The sequence below is a fragment of the Apostichopus japonicus genome, chromosome 12, assembly GCF_037975245.1.
Source record: "Apostichopus japonicus isolate 1M-3 chromosome 12, ASM3797524v1, whole genome shotgun sequence".
Taxonomy (NCBI): Eukaryota; Metazoa; Echinodermata; class Holothuroidea; order Aspidochirotida; family Stichopodidae; genus Apostichopus; species Apostichopus japonicus.
In genome coordinates, this window is record NC_092572.1 from 34,160,159 (window position 1) to 34,177,438 (window position 17,280).

At 40.4% G+C, this 17,280-nt stretch overlaps 2 protein-coding genes and 1 pseudogene across 18 annotated transcripts in view; all 3 read left to right on the top strand.

Moving 5' to 3' along the window:
• Positions 1-2,951, top strand: part of LOC139977729 (uncharacterized) — a 144,358-nt gene extending 141,407 nt beyond the window's left edge. For all 10 annotated transcript variants that reach the window (XM_071987264.1, XM_071987268.1, XM_071987269.1 and 7 more), the window contains one exon: positions 277-2,951. The gene's annotated coding sequence lies outside the window, so the exon portion shown is untranslated. The remainder of the gene's footprint in view (positions 1-276) is intronic.
• Positions 2,952-12,068: 9,117 nt separating this feature from the next.
• Positions 12,069-17,280, top strand: part of LOC139978069 (phospholipid transfer protein C2CD2L-like) — a 114,492-nt gene continuing 109,280 nt past the window's right edge. For 3 of the 8 annotated variants that reach the window (XM_071988027.1, XM_071988030.1, XM_071988026.1), the window contains exon 1: positions 12,075-13,167. In XM_071988027.1, the coding sequence (XP_071844128.1) occupies positions 12,694-13,167 (474 nt within the window). In that variant the 5' untranslated portion in view covers positions 12,075-12,693. Of the gene's footprint in view, positions 13,168-17,280 lie in introns of all 8 variants that reach the window. The other 5 variants (XM_071988029.1, XM_071988028.1, XM_071988031.1 and 2 more) reach the window with 4 other exon arrangements.
• On the top strand, positions 15,506-17,193 carry LOC139977288 (uncharacterized; annotated as a pseudogene).

The window sequence follows — 17,280 nt, forward strand, 5'->3', positions numbered from 1 at the left end:
GTCAAGCTGTGGTAATTGACCAATAGGATCATTGTTAATAATTTATGAGAAAGTTGTAGTATTACCTGATGAATTAAAGGTCTCTAAATATATTTCAATGTGATTAAATGTTGCTAAAAGTACTACATTTAGAGAAAAACTGATCTCAATGATCACCAGATACGAAATAAATCAAACCAACAGACGAATCTTTAAATGACCAATTACAAGAAACATTATATGTGACGTCAGTTAGTTGTTCTCATTTTTCATAATTCAATTTGGATTTCTATACAGTGAAGAAGAATAGATGATGTTGACTTGAACTGCAAAAGTGTCAGACAGCATTTGAATTTGCCTTATCTACACCAGAAACGGCCATCAATGGATATATGACAGGATATGTAACCATTGAAAGTATGCTAGATGAGAAGCAGCGCTATAGTAATTTATTGTAGCAGAGACACAGAGCAGGCATCACCCAGCTGTCTAACACCAATACATCTATGGCTAAGAATGAATCCAAGGGCATGGTGGGTATTGAGTTGTGGGGACAATGAGATCATAGGTGGAGCATCTATGACTATAGAGCACTACTGCAATGACCAACTCATGTTTGGACCAGTTGTTTCAGAGCCAAGATGTTGAAGATTTCACAAGCTGTAGTTTCACATGGAGAGAAGTTTTTATTACTCTAGATGCATTTATTGATGGAAAACATACTTTTCTATCATTAAGCATAGGTTGTCTAATAATAAAAACTAGAGGGCAATCCACAGAGTTGCATATCTCTCATTGCAAAGTCACTTTAATGAATAATAGCTGCTGGTCTTCAGAACAAGTTTTAAACTTCACGCCAAAGCAGGTAGGCCAAGGAACCTATAACGTCATAGGGTCAGAGGTCAATGTCAAATAACATAAATACAGCATTTTGGTCATTGCACGTGCATAGCAAAACCACACAGTGACTTCTTGTTATGATACACTATGACCCAGGTACAAACAGTGGTCAATAATGTTTTGCCCATGACAGCATTGGATAATAAATCTTTCTCAAGTATTCTTAATACTGTGGCTATATTTCTGAAATGTTCATTTTAATTGATGTGAAAAGCTCTTTCTGCTAATTTGAGAATTTTGGTCCATTCATTGAAATCATTTGTGGTGGGTTTTCTAATAACATTGAGTTAGATTGTATTTATCACAGGGGAAGGGAGATAGAAGGCTGTGGCAATGGGGGGGGGGGGGGGTTATATGTTTACAATATATGTTTACAATGAAAAAGACTGAGAAATGAGATGAGAATATATAACTTGTATATATAGACACTATTACACAAATACTCAAGTAATTGCTCCGTTTTTTTCATGTTTATTGTTTTCATTTTAATAAAAATATTGTGCATTTGCTGGCAAGGTAATGGTGGTGAAGCAGGAAGGTGGTAGGGTACAGAAGTATCTTCCACTCTCATTTGTACACTTAAACAGTACACTTGGACACTGTGGTGACATGTTCTCCACAATTGATAATTTAACTTAATTTAATTTATTTTATATAATGTCACCACTTGAATCATGCATGTACCAAATAAATTGTGTTTGTTCAAGGGTGGATCCAGAGGGGGAGCGTGGATTGGTGATCATCCCACCCCCCCCACCCCACAACCTTACGTCTTACAAGAAAAAGATAAGAAAAAACATTTAAAAACATCTGTATCACACAAAAAGGCTGACATTTCCAGTATATATATGGGGTAGCATGAGGCATATATACTGACCTCAGTCCAACAGAATCATCTCTTGCGTACAGACTGTACAAAATGAGTCATGTCATTTCTCCATGTTCACTGATATCCATATTAATGAAGGAAACACATTTATTGATGTTAATGCATTGATTATTGAGAAGCTTTCAAAACAGTAGACATTTTACATATAATATTTTGCAGTGTATGTAGGAGGGGCAGAGAGGTTTGAGAGGGGCAGAAACAGAAATTGCAAATAATTACATCATCAATAACAATTTCTGAATTTGTGGTTTGGTAGTAATTTAAAGAAGTATTAATTGTAGGCTGACCAAAATATCCTGCAAATAACTTAAGGAATATTTTAGTGTCGGGCGGATCTGTGTGGTAGTGTTACCCACAGGGAGGGGTTAAAGGGTGGGGTTTTCCCATCCCCCTTGGAAACTTTTTGCAAATGAAGTATGCTTAGAAGACGAATGGTGCTATCTCTATCCTGTTCTGGAGCTAAGTTGTGTTCCAATTATTCACCCATATAGTAATGGTAACATTTGTTAAATTGATCACCAAAAACAGTGTCAGGCGTAAATGTTTAAAATACTGTTTATGCTTGGCGGCATTCAGAACTGCCAGAGGCAGCAGCATGCCCCCCCCCCCCTCCCGGTGTCAGCACATACCTGGGAGTACAGTACCAAGGTGTGTATTCAAATAAGATATCTGCATCTCTGCTCTCTTAATTATTATTAAGTATTGAATGCTTGTCTTTTCATTTCTTTTTCATATTTTACTTTCATGTACAGGAATTTGGAAGGTACAAAACCTTGGGTATGAAAAAAGTGTCGGTTGGTATGAAGGAGAAAGGATTGGTAAAATTTAGTAAGAGTGGGAGAGTAAACTGGGATAGTACTCTAGTAAGAAAATATATTCACTGAATAGGTTTTGAGAAACCATTCCAAATAACTAGATTGATGCTTCAAACATTTGAAGCTTTCCATTCTCCAGGGGATCTCATTTCTAATTCACACACACCATACTTATTATCATATCATTCCTAGTTTGTTCTTATCTTTTTAATGATGACCTACAGTGTTGGCGATTTTATCACATGTATAGCAGTATTCGGATGATAATCCAAATTTCTAAAGTATTCTTAATATTGTGACTGTCTGTTAATTAATGCATGATGTCTTGGGAGAAGAAACGTTTTAGGGAAATAAATTTGTTAAAGTTCTTTTTAATTGTGCATTAAAACTCTTTTTCTTGTTTGAGCATTCATGATACTTTTCATTGAATGCATTCGTAATCAGTGGCATGCCCCAAGGGATTGTTTGTATTTCCAGGGAAGAATGGGAGTACTACTACAGATATACACCACTCTATCAATCCACTCCCACCCCCTCCCCCTCTTTTGTCAACCCTCACAAGTATTTATGTATATACGTAATTCGACAACCAAACCAAACCAAAATATAGAAATTTGTCAAGTTGTCTAACACTCCAAGTTTAGAACTCGCCTGACCCTTCAGCACTACCGTAGAAAACTGTAGCATTCAATTATAAGTGTTAATAGAAAAACCACAACAGACGTTCAGGGAATCATGTTGAAGTCAAATTGACGTATGAAGTTTGAGGCATTGACTGAATGGAAATCGTGTTTATTTGAAATCTGTTGCTGATCGGTAATGTCTTACGTACCAGAATCCAAATATCCAGTTATCTTTCGAAATCATTTTCCAGGAAAGGTAAGCGGTACGAGGAATTTCTTCCGCAGCTTACTTAGTTCAATTTACCAGTTGATAGTAACAACTAACATGTTCTCAAAACATTGATAAATACAATTACGCACATCATGAACCAATTGCGAAATGAGTAACGTGAAAATAGAATATATGACACCCATTTGGTTAATGATATGCTTGTATACAAGCAGCAAAACTAGACACTTCTCAAGGAATAAATTCTTATTTCTTCTATAACTAGAATGCAAAATGCAATGAGGTTTCGATGACTCCAGTGCACTAGACTTCTGCTTGTTAGAATAACCAGAACTAGCTGTAACAATAGAAATGGCCCAAACCACCATTTTGATACAGTAACACTATGGCATGATAATCACAGGTCAGTCTACTGCACCTGACAATACACACCTCTTTAGTGCTAACGTTCTCTAAATCAGAGATTTAATAAAGGTGTTGTAAAATACTCACCTCTGATCTTTATAATTCGGATCAGTCCGTCTAGTAAACTATATGAGAAGTGGCCGGTCCTTCAGTACACAAGAAATACACACAGTACACCGTCGCTCAGTCCAAGCTTAGATCGGTGGCGTGAGAATCTTTACGCCAAGCCGTGGTTGGAACTTCCCGAAGGTGGTGCGAAGTAATTAGTATTCAGTGGCGTCGCCAAGTGGGGGGGGGCAGGGGGGCACGTTCCCCCTGGAAAACCTAGTGCCCCCCCCCGAGTGCCCCCCATCTGAGATTTGTATTGGTAAAAAAATTTATATATATATTTTGTTATATTCAACTCCCATCATCTGAGTTGTTTTTTCATAAAGACAAAGAAGCACATTAATTCGTATTTTCTTCAAATGAGCTGCGAAAAAAATGAAAAAGTTTATCCTTGACCGTCGGGTATCGAAGTCATAACCCGGGCCATCACAACAGGTGTCGATATTTACATTGAATGTGTCAGTGCTCACGCCATACCACGAAATGTGAGAATGTGAGGGTCCGCAGGCACCATACTTGCCTATATTTGTGGACCCATATATTAACCCTGTTGTGTAGGGGGTGCAGAGGTCATTTGAGGTCAAATGCTTGTAGGAACAAATGGCGAATGTTCACACCTGCATACTGAGCCATACTCGATGTGTGATCAAACTTTGGATTGCATGCATGGTGAGATCCCTGATAGGAGCCAATAACGATGCTGGAACCTGTTACATCTTAATAGATAATGGGCGAAAACGCGAAGGACAAGAAAGGAGTCGGGGGTCATGCACAGGGCCGTCTTAAGAGATCACCGGACCCTGGGCCCGGCAATGGAGAGGGGCCCCTCAATCAAGTGAGATCGAAAAAAGTTGCGTGAAAAATTGACATCCTTGACAATCGCTCAAGCATAGACATGCCTGCATTTACCACCCCTCCCTATGTCGCGGGTAAAGCATAAAACTTGAGCTGAATAACATACGTGATATATCTAAAAGCTGAAATACATTATAGAAGAGTAATCTTCCAGTTGCCCTCCATCCCTTCCCTAACAATACTGGACTCACCATTTGTAACACCCTTGTGTTGAGTCTTTCAACTGGGGAAACTAACGGGACTTGCGGTATTTCTTGATCGTAAACTGTTGTATGATTGGCTGAAAGTCAATCTTTTTGAGGATGTCACTTTCTATGCACATGAGGGAGAGCCTATTAAGGCGCCGTTGCCCCATTCTGTTCCGGAGATTATTCTTGAAAATGAACGTTCCCCATTACAATTTGTAACCATCATGCATAGGACAATTCGGAGGGCAATTTACCGGATATATTCTCCTGGGTGAGAATTGCACTGAAAAAATGACTGGTGCTCGGACCGCGGACCCGAGTTGTCTGGTGTTGTAAGCCTTCGGGGCATTGTATATTCCAGGGTTGCCAACTCAGATTCGAATATTTTAATGTCAAACTTTCAAGTGTTTCACCAACTCTCGTCACAAGTTGTCAAGTATCGAATTCAATAAGGCATAATGGCCTATTCAATAAGTTTTCCTCCCAGATTAAGACATGGGGTTACTACGATTGCGGGGCCCCTGACATCGCGGGGCCTTGGGCCAGGGCTCAGTGGGCCCATGCGCTAAGACGGCCCTGGTCATGCACACATTAATTCAACAAATGTAGGTTCTATTGATAGGGTTAGGCATAATATCGACAGCATGTGGTTCATATCCTCTGCAAAATTCTGCGCGTTGTTAAAATCATTACCTCAAAAATAGCAATTTCTGGAGATATCTTCAGATCGAATTTAGCATCAAATGTGGCACCATTTTGCATCTAGCCCATGCTCCGTATGCGAAAATTTTCCAAAGGGGAGGGGGTCACGAGACCTTTGCCAGTAGGCAAAGGTCTCTTCGTCGACTCTGCAGGACGTAGAGTACACACCAACCTTGATATCAGAATCTCCCGAAAAAAAACTATACACACTGGATTAATTCCCGACTTGATGACCTTGTTTCCTCCCTGTTGATGGAAAAGATTGACGTCATGCCTGGTGTTCTGACGTCATTGATTAAACTTAAAAGCGTAATGCACGTCTTAAACAGAATGGAAAGTGTCACCTGTACCCGACGATAATTTTTTTTTATCATTGTGGTTTTTGCTAGAGTCTGATAAGGCACTGCGGTAGAAAGATGCTGAACGTGCAATAAGATGTTACGTCACGTGCCGCCATTTATTACATTGTTATGACACGAGCTTTCCCGTTGAACAACATAACAAATGAAAAATTCGAACCCTCAATAAGTAATAAATTCCTCTTAGATTTAAAAGTGAGGAACGACTGTTCAATGTTGATTACAACATATAAAACGAAAGAACTGAATACATGTAGTGTAAGTCAATGAACTCCAATAGATATTTTTTCGAATTAAAATCAAAATATTTAGCATAAATTTGCATATTTATTCTCTTACTGAGTTCCTTTCGTCGTTTTGATACGTGATAATTGTCTACGGTACTGAATGTAAAATTTATGAGTGGAACGCGACTTTAACTAACTTTAAGGTTTCGTTTGGCGTAATTCAGTATAAACAGCTAGATGTGATAAAACATGAAAATATTCAGTTTCTTTTCACCTTATTTGGTAATGTCATTTATTTAACTGGAAAATAATCATTTCGCATATCAATTTAAGGCTTCATGGGTTTTATTCAAATTTGAAATTTATTTAAGTCGTCATTTGACTTTCATTGTCTTTGTCCGTGAAAGGATCGAAGTACAACAAAGCATTGTGAACCTTGTTGGACCTATATAAGACGATCGGTCGTGAATCGAACGGCGCGATATTATGGGATATCATTTAGCAATATGATCCAAAGAGCCAATCACAAGAGAAAGAGACAGCTTTTGATGTTATAAACCAGTCGGGCTAAATATCTTCAACACAATATGTTCAATTTATGTCTGTTCTAGAAAATTCACACGTTATATCACCTTCAATTCTTTGTATGGACTACTCGGCAATAGAAATGGGCAGTAATGATCACAGTCTACGTTGCTGTCACCTCTATTGTGTGATGTAAGTTTGTATAATTACGACGTGGCGCTTATCATACCTGCCATTGGACACTGGACCGTCTACGCCACTCTCTCTTCAGACCTCACTCATTATGGGATAACAGCCAATTTCCTAGACACTGTTTTGATTTGTTTATACTATGTATATATATATATATCCCCGGTTTAATCAAGGAGTGTGTTCAACCAACTGATTGAAAAACAAAAACCTTAATGAGGATTGATAAACATATCCTTTCCGTACTGACGTATGCTATACTAAGCATCAAGACAACATCTAGTCAGGTTTGATATCGAATCTGTGACGAGGGATTGGCCAAAAGTAAGAACAATAGATGTTTGCCAAAAGGAACAAATTGACGTGATAAGTCAAAAGAGTCTTAAAACAATGTAAGACCTTTACAATAATGTTAAATATATTAGGAGGATTGACGGGGTCTTCATAACTGCATTTCAGACATTTGTTGTTGAAATGGGACAATTACGTTATAAGAGTTTGCTGTGCCTTAGAGAATGACACGTTAGGTGGAATGTTATCTTGAAATGTCATAGCCTAAGATTTAAAAAAAAAAAAAAAAGTAATAATAGCATAAGCTGAAAACTAAATAAAGAAGGAACTTGAAGGGATGAGATGTGGTAACGTTTCTTAAGGTGTTCTGGTCTTTTCAATTACGTTAACTTAAACAAAAATATGCTACATCTCCTGAAAAATAATGAATGATGACGTCATCAGCTTAATTCAAGTTAAAACTATAATCCAATGTTTTATCAATCCTGATACCGCAACCAAACCATGTTTTCCTATCTTCACATGAACAACAGAGTACCCTTGGATTATTTGTCCTTGCATCATTTGTAATGACATTTTAAACGTGTTATTTGAGTCCATTAACATCTCATGCTTCTTATTGAGTTTCGTGTTGCATCTGAGGAACTGACTGAATGTATATACGCGCGTTATAATAAGTACCGTAGTCCAGCCGTGGTCTGAGCTTTAAATGTTTAAAGGGTCATATCTCAAAAACTAGAAGTGTTATAGAAATGCAACCGGCACTGCTGTCTGTTCTAACGGTCAAAATAAAAGTAATATTGTGGCAGAAGTCATCCTTTCAGTTTACCTCTTATAGCGCAATCATGTCAACGGTGGTGGTATGGTAACATGTAGGTGCCATGATAGTCCAAGCCATTGTTGAGTAGCAGAGGGGGGGGGGGGGTTGTTCCTGTAACCTTGTGAACCGCATGACTGTTTGAATGTGTTGCTTAGCTTACCACAAATAACCTATTACAATGAAATCCATTCCACCTTCAGAGTGACAAGAAAAAAAAACGGCTTTTAAGGAATTCGATGGCGCTAGATTGAAACAGGGTGTTTTTTAATATAAAATAATTGTATGGCTTTTAAAAGCATCCATAGATACATTTTTAGGAGAATAGCGCCTCATCAGACCACGTATTCAGTGGACGGTGGCTGCAAGCATGCCGGTCGCAGAGAGTGTCCCCACCTCTGGCCAAAGGCAAGGATTCACGCACGCCACCTAGTACGCTTCTGGTCGATTTGACCGACCCTCTGCGCATCCTCCCGGGTTCTTTTGCGACAACAAGGGAGACATGGTACGGGATCCTAGACCACAAAAAGCACCATGCCACAGCCCGAGGTATGAACGCCTCAGGCCTGTCTTGAACCCTAGCCACGATTTACACGACCGACGAGAATGAGTCTTTCGTCACCCTCTTAACAGCATCGGCCATCACATCAGCTAGTAAATTATATGGTTGAATTAATGTATCAAGACTTCAGCGTCGACTACTGAAAGAGAAAAAGAATTTTTTACACGTGTATAACCAACCATTGATGGAGTCGAACTCAGTTCATCAGGTTACCACTCCACTGCTCTACCCTCTGGGAGCTTAAATTGGTATTATTGGTTGGATACAATCTATTGGTAATTGGTAATGAACTGTTATTAAGCCTGAAATTTCAACAAACAATACCTATATGCACATTTCAAGACCTTTTTGGTTTCGATGATAATCGTAACCTTTGCAATCATGCGTGTGTGTGTGCACTTGTTTTGCTATCTAACCGAGGACTTGAACAAAAGAATTTCAGGTCCTCGGTTGTGATTTCTAAAGAATCACCAGGTCCTCGGAAGAATTCTATTGTATGGGGTATTGTTAAAGTTAGGGTACGTGGATTTGAACAATGGAAAACACAATGGGGTCCTCGGTCTGAATGAAACACAAACATGTGTGTGCGTGTGTGTATGTATGTATGTATGAGTGTATGTATGTATGTATGTATGTATGGGTGTGTGTGCGTGTATGTGTTTACGTATGTATGTATGTGTATGTGTATGTATGTATGTATGTATGCGTGTATGAGTGTATGTATGTATGTATATTAGATCCTCCTGCAAGCAGGAACTCGCGAAGAAGCCTAATTGGCATATCAAAGCCGCAAGATGACTGAAGTCAGTCTCTCACATTCATATTTAATATTCATATTTATATTTATATGAGCTACAGCATATTTATATGAACATATTTATATATGAGCATATTTATATGAGCTACAGTACAAGTTCCAATTGCGCAAGGTGGGGGAAATGGGCTAGAAATAATGTGTGGGTCAATTCTAACTCGGTTTTCGGTCGTTAATTGTTGATGCAGCCTACCAGGTAAAAGGTTGAAATGACTTTAACAATTTCAAATTTAATAATTTGATTTATTATGCCATTTGGAGCACATAACATAGGCTGTAACAGAACATTACTGGCAAAAACTAGGGGGGGGGGGGGTTGATTGTGCGGGCCAATCCACCCCTCTTCAAAAAGTGGGGGGGGTTACCCCCCCCCCCCACCCCATGTTTCTCCGCCACTGGTGTAGTATACTGGATGTTCAATAGATATGTCTTTCTAATTACTTGTCAGCTTTGACTATTGTTAAAATATATTTATGATTGGCATATCAATTCAGGGACCACACGCGAACCGGATCCTTCAGTTTTATTAATGTTCAGTCATTTTGTCTTTTACCACCGGCCCCTCCCCCTCCCCACATTTCAATTGGATTTGTGGCCCCTTCAAATTTTGACATAGAATTGATGTGTCATGTCTAATCTTTGATGTTTCATTGCCTTTATAAATGATCTCCAACTTCATAGGCGCACGGGACCATTTCAGTTTGGGGGCAGAACTATTTGTGCCCGAAAGTTCCCGTGACACTATCTAAGCGGAGCGCCACCATCGGTTGGCGCGTAGCGCACAAGAAAATTTTTGGCACACAATGCCTCTCAGATTGCCGGAAACGGCACTTCTGAGGCCTTGCAAGTTGCATCTAAACATTCTTTATTTTATAATCTCACGTTTTAGAAATTTACACTTCCCGAAAAATTTGGTAAATTAGAAGAAGAAAAAATGGTTACATCACTTTGAAGGGGAAAAATGGGACAGTATATTTTTTAAGCTCCTATTTAGTTACCTTATTTATTATTTTAACACAGTACTCAGCTACCTCCAGAAAAAACATGCATTGTTCAACGACACGTAGGCGCGATAATGTCGCTGTGTCGGGTGAGACTGCAATTTGTCTCACAAAAAAGTATAAAATATATATATGATAAACCTGTACTTCCCCCCCCCCCCACCATCCATGAAAAAGAAAATGTTTCTTATATACACTCATGTTGGGGATGTCCAGGTCAAGGGCGGCGGAAGCACTTTTATTCTGGGGGGGGGGGGGCACCGACATCAAAGGGCACTTTGCAGAAATTCGATTGGAATGATACAGCCTTATAATTAATACCCTGTATAACTCTTATTTTATCATCTTATTTGTGTATACACATCACTCCATCAACGCCCCCCCCCCCCCAAGGGAAAATATGCATACTAGCACTGCAATATCCAATGCGCAAATTGGGAAACAAGGAACAAGTTTTCTTTTGAGACAAAATGAGGTGAAATCATGCTAGTTGCTAATGTAGGAATCTTCCGAATTACAGTTTTTTTTTTCTTGTTAATATCTTAACAATTTTTTTTCCATTCGAAATAGCTTTGAGTTTGACCAACAGAAATTCATTAAAAGTCACGGGCTTGGCCAGGATTTGCAAAGTTGTATGTACGACTATCTGAGCGGAGCGCCACCATCGGTTGGCGCGGAGCGTACTAGAAAATTGTTGGTTTTACAAACCCCTCAGATGGCTGGAAACGGCCCTTCCCGAGTGTTCATTCTGGTTCCCTGGCCTCTTGCTAACTTGAGGCACCTCAATTTTTATGTCGAAAAAAGGCACATTTTTAACCTGAGGAAAAGTGGGGGGGGGGCACGTGCCCCCTGTGCCCCCCTCGGTTCCGCCGCCCTTGGTCCACATATACAATTGACTAGTTAGAAAAGAAATTGATTGTGCAAAAAGCGTGGTAGCCCAGATGAACTGCGCTTACGGTGGTGTTACACGGAAATATTCGGGCATCATGATGCTAAATAAAGAAAATCATGGAATTGTCGGGCAAAAATTTGAAGAAGATTCGGGCAAGCTACTGCATATTAATATATATATATATTTCCAGAGGACAAGAAATTCGGGCAAAAGTCCTGAAAAATTCGGGCAGCCTAAGTGGAGAAAAAAAAAAGAAGATATATATATATATATTTTTCTCCTCTTAGGCTGCCCGAATTTTTCAGGACTTTTGCCCGAATTTCTTGTCCTCTGGAAATTTGGGGGCAGCCTGCCCCCCCTGCCCCCCTCCCCCGCCTCGTACGCCTATGTCCAACTTTGGACGTTTCAATTGGATTTTATATATGTTTCTGTTCACGAATGTCGACATAAAATTCGCCTATGCGATGGAATTAGTCCAATGAGAGTAAAATGTCTGTCAGCTTCTAATGTATGATGTCCGTCCATTGTCGTTTTGGATTTGGTGACATGATTCAAAACTTTTAAGGTTCGGGTTAAGCACACATTTGTGTCGGGCAAAAATGCAAGAAACTCAGACCGTGTCACAACTTTGCTATCTGGTAACAGTCCGGGTGCGTATGTACACTGGCCTAACATCATATTGTACAACACAACGCAACAAAGAATCAAGTTATAATTATACCGTATTTTTGTTTTTAAATATTTTGATAAGTACACCATTCCTATCAGCTAAAGCTGAGAAGCCACAAGTGGCTGTACGTTTCAACCTTATTGTTATTTTTTTTCCAAATTTGAAATAATTTTAATGTTTGCTTTTGTATATATGTGACAACAAAATAATAGATCAGGATTTCGTTGCAACGTCGTTACAGTAAACGTATGAATCATTTGCGCGAGTTCTTGTTTTGGGGATGAGGAAGGTGGCGCGAGCCACAATCAAACCGCTGGAAATGATATCGTTGTCAGCCGAATGCATAAATTGATGTGTGACAGACATGCTGAGTTATTATTAGGCCAGTAGTACAGTGTACATGCTACGTGGAGGATATCAGTTGCACTACGTACGTAGGCCTAGGCGAGTTAAAACTTGTACTTTCAGTTGAACACAACTGACCCGACAAGGAATGTGGTTAAGAATTCGAGGCTTACGAACCCTCGCATGTCTGTGGTATAATTGCGAGGCTCGTGATAGGGTTGCTTTAGGTTTCATCATTGGACTTGTATTTCATTAATTACCCATCACATTCGTCTTCAGTGTTAGTGCCGTTCCCTTAAATAGCTGAGATGACTTCTTCGAGTAGTGCAGAAGAGTCTGGAGGGTCGTTCTTGGCAGACGTTGCGCTTTTTCTACATGACATTAGGATGGGGAATGTAAATGTGTTGGATGTTTACTTCTTATTTTGGATTTTAGCAACTGTTCTCGTTTACCTAGGTTTTACCTTGTATGATCAAGCAAAAGCCATCAAAACAAGGCGGAAAACAGAGCTTCAAAGTCGTGAAGTAATTGTTGAACCCAGACAAACAACTTCCAACACACCATCGGTATACCAGTCTTTATACAATGATGGATACTCCCAGATGTCCAGTCCAGGCAGTGATTTTACACATAGGCCTGGCGGTCCAAGTAGTGGCGCTTACAACAATGACTGGGTTAATTCTATCGCTCAGTGGATTTACTCTCAACAATCACTGTGCACCCCACAGCAAGTGTCCTCGTCATGGCTGAAGGCCCTCAATGATGAAGCTAAGAGACAAGGGGTAGGCATACAAATGTTTCCAGCATGCTAGGCTAGGCATTTGTTATCATTGCTCCACCTACTGGATGTGATCTACTGATATTGTTTCTAAATGTTTGGAGATTTCACATGTACGAGTGATGGTCAGGTTGCTGAACAAACAATGATTCAAGCTTAACAGTTACCTGAGGCTGTATAAGCCTAGGTTAACTTGACAGCTCTAGAAAACCAGACAAATATAATGTAGAAACAAAATGTTAGTTTATTAAAACATTAGTCAATACTGAACAAGGAAGATGTTGCTATTTGTCTTTTCTAGACACTTTACCTACAGAAGTTTGGTTTACATGTTCTTTAATTTATGAAAGTTTAGGCCGAGGCTAAGGTTGGTGTAATGAATCCGGAGGGTGAAGAACCCAACGGAATAAATGAGCTCATTTGCAACCATAACCAAGTGATGATTGTTGAAAAACACCTGCTAATATCAAGCCTTCTCTTTTTGATTAGTGATCAGAGTGTTACGAGGCAGGCATGCATTTGTAGTGCTCAGCTGTTCATGCTCAGGGGACTGCCATTGAACATTCCCTTCTTATGGATTAAAAGTGTAGTACCTCAGCATTGGAGTGTAGCCATGGTGCATGAACTTGTTTAAAAAGCCCATGACAAACCATAAATGAACAATATATGGAAGAGTTACCTCCACAACATGTCACCACTGAACATGGTTTTTTGTGTGTACATATGTGAAAACACCAGCAACACTTAAAGTACCTAGGGACAAAATCATTTTCTAAGGAACTGTACATACTTCCAAGCAGCCACAGATTGGCTCTTGGGCATGAAGAAAACTAGTTTCATACAAACTCCTGAAGCATCAATTGTTCTTCTTACGAAGGGCTCAAGACTGCAAGTGGAATCAATGAGTGCTAGTAATTATGCCCCAGTCCATACCTGATACCTACTGTAGGCTAGACTACTATACATTGCATACACTGAGTTGAAGGGAAGGTGACAGTAGGGTAGAGGTACAAAAAATGATGTTTTTTGGTCATTGCTAGCATACTAGAGAGCACTTAATAATAACCTTTAAAGTGCCAGTAATGTCAAGAAGAACACTCTTGCAAAGCTGCATTAGAGTTGAGTACATGTATATATTCCAAATAATCCAATTTAACTGTCAACTGTGTAGAGGTTGGGTGGGAGTGAGAGACTCGAGACAGTCAAAGAGAACACTACACAACCGATGTCAGAGCTGAACTCCTTTTTTCCTTGTACCACACCCAGTGTACTGTTTCTATTACCCCCTCAGCATTCAATCTAGCCATTACAACAAGGCATGAGAACAATAGGTGATTACATTTAACTAGCATACTCACAATAGGTGATTACATTTAACTAGCGTCTACAATCTTCGACAAAAATGATGGGACAGTATGAGCAACAACGAGCGATATTGGCTTAAGCGCACCCCCTTCCCCCCGTTCAATGTTGTAGCCAAAAGCGCTCAGAAACTGCAACATTGATACGGGGAGTGGGGTGTCCCATCTATTTTTGTCGAAGATTGTCTGAAAGCCTGTGTATAAGTATAGGACCATAAGGATTTACTACTGGGCATTAGACATTGTAGGATTAGTACATTGTTATATAGTATATATATAGTGTATATATAGTGTATATATAGTGTATATATAGTGTATATATAGTGTATATATATATATATATATATATATATATATATATATATATATATATATATAGTGTAAGGCTAATACCCATGGTTCTCAATATAGCATATAAATGAAATATGATTCCTTCATGGTTACTTGGTAATTTCGATCAGTATTAGTTAACAGCCCAGATGATTGTAGGCGCATGTGCATATGCGCATGTGCATAGCATACGTTGGAGGGCGCACTCGACTCGATAAACTCGGATTGTACATATATAGAGAAACAGTACGGTACGTATATCTACGTAGATCAACACCACGTGACTGCGTGAGAGAACATCTGACAGTCGCAATACCCAGCCAGGGAAAGGGTTCATAGAATGATTTTATAAGCTTGCATCATCAGCCGTTTCATCACAACAGGAAGATCTTACACCTTCAAACCTATAATCCAGCCACTGACAGTATAACACGTCAGTAAATACCCAAATTTGGTAAATGAGATTCAGGGCCAATTGTTAGCTATTAGACAGATGAACACGTCATGTGTAAATGCAACCAGACATATAAAGATCACCACATGATATCAGCAAGTCTTATATACACATATATATATGTATAGATATAGGCTAATATAGAATTCATAACATAGGACCGGGAGATTTCAGTATTGCAGGTATTATCCAACATCATGGCTGATACATTAGGAGTACGTCAAGTTCGGATGGTATATTTGATAACATATAGCCAAGCCGATGAAACTCTATGCGCTTCGCGTGAAAATTTCGCAGAACAGGTACGAAGTTCGTTCGAGTCGATAGGGGCACATATCATCCAATGGGTATGTTGTCAAGAAACCCACCAAGATGGCGGCAAACACTATCACATAGCGGTAAAGCTTGATCGGCCACGTCGATGGTTAAGAGTTAAGAGTCTGTTAGAAAACCAGCATGGAATTGTGCATTTCTCCTCAACCCATGCTAATTACTACACGGCATGGCAGTGTGTTGTTAAAGAGGACGCTGGCGTCCTGCAAAGCCCAGGTCACCCGGACCTGGGGGCCAGCCCACCAGCTACAACATCGGCCAGTACCTCTAGGGTCCTCCAGGCATCGGGGGAACAATCAGCACGTGCGCCACTAAAAAAGCGCAAACGGCTTAGCGCGTTCGATGTGTCCCAGATGGTGGTTCAGCGGAACATAAAGACCCGGACAGAACTGCTGGCTTTGCCCGAAATGCAGAAACGAGAGGGGAAAACCGACTTGGCTGAACTTTGTGGTGAATCGGGGACAAAAGTGTGTCGCGGAAGCGATCGAGGTACGCAAATCCATTTTCCAATAATTCATAAATACATTGTCCCAACATTTTGAATATACGGTATAAATCATTCACCATGCCATGGTCTGGTGGTGGGGGGTCGTGCGTGATGAAGTTGTGGGTAAGGATCGTGGTAGAGTAGCGTTGGGAGGGGTGTGGTAGTGACAGGGAGTGGGAGGTGTGGGAGGGGAATGAGTTGGGTATAGGAAGGGGAGGGGAGGGGGAGGGGAACGGGGAGGGGGAGGGCACGCAACTATTGCGTGCCTATTGAATATTAGGTTCGACCTAATTCCTCGAATTCACTATATTTGTCACTATATAAAGGTCTTTTTTCGATAGGTCGCGTGGGAACTACACGACGCCGAGAGTAAGCTGGAGCGGAAATCTTGGACTCCTTTAAAGGTCAACCCTGTGTACCTGGCTGCAACGGGCTATGGTCCACAATCGCGGAAGACATTCTGCGCCGGAATGATATTCCCGCCGGTACATTTAAACGAGCTGTTGTCGACGTCCTCGAGAAGGGCCGGGGTAAATACCGGAACATTTTTATAACTGGTCCCGCGAATTGCGGCAAAACGTTTATTCTGGCGCCTCTGACCCAATCTTCAAAGTCTTTTCCAATCCCGCTTCAACGAGCTTCGCATGGGTTGGTGCTGAGAAAGCTGAAGTCATTTTCCTAAATGACTTCAGATGGAGTCCGCAGATCATGCCGTGGCATGACCTCCTGCTTCTATTAGAAGGTCAAATGGTACATCTACCCGCTCCAAAAACACACTTCTCGCAAGATTTTGTCCTTAGTGGTTCAACACCAGTGTTCGCAACTGGCAAGAATCCACTGATATACATAAAGGGGGGCCAAATTGAAGAAAGAGAAACGGAGATGATGACGGTTCGATGGCGATATTTTACCTTCCGCTCGCAAATCCAAGCCAACGAACAGGTTGATGTCCCCCCATGTGGACCATGTTTTGCCAAGTTTATTCTAACTTAATCCAACCCTCCATATTTGGTTACACTATTATTCAAACTACGTCGTCGAGTAGCGTTGGGAGGGGTGTGGTAGTGACAGGGAGTGGGAGGTGTGGGAGGGGAATGAGTTGAGGGAGGGGTGGGAGAGGGAAAGGGGTGGGGATAGGAAGGGGAGGGGGAG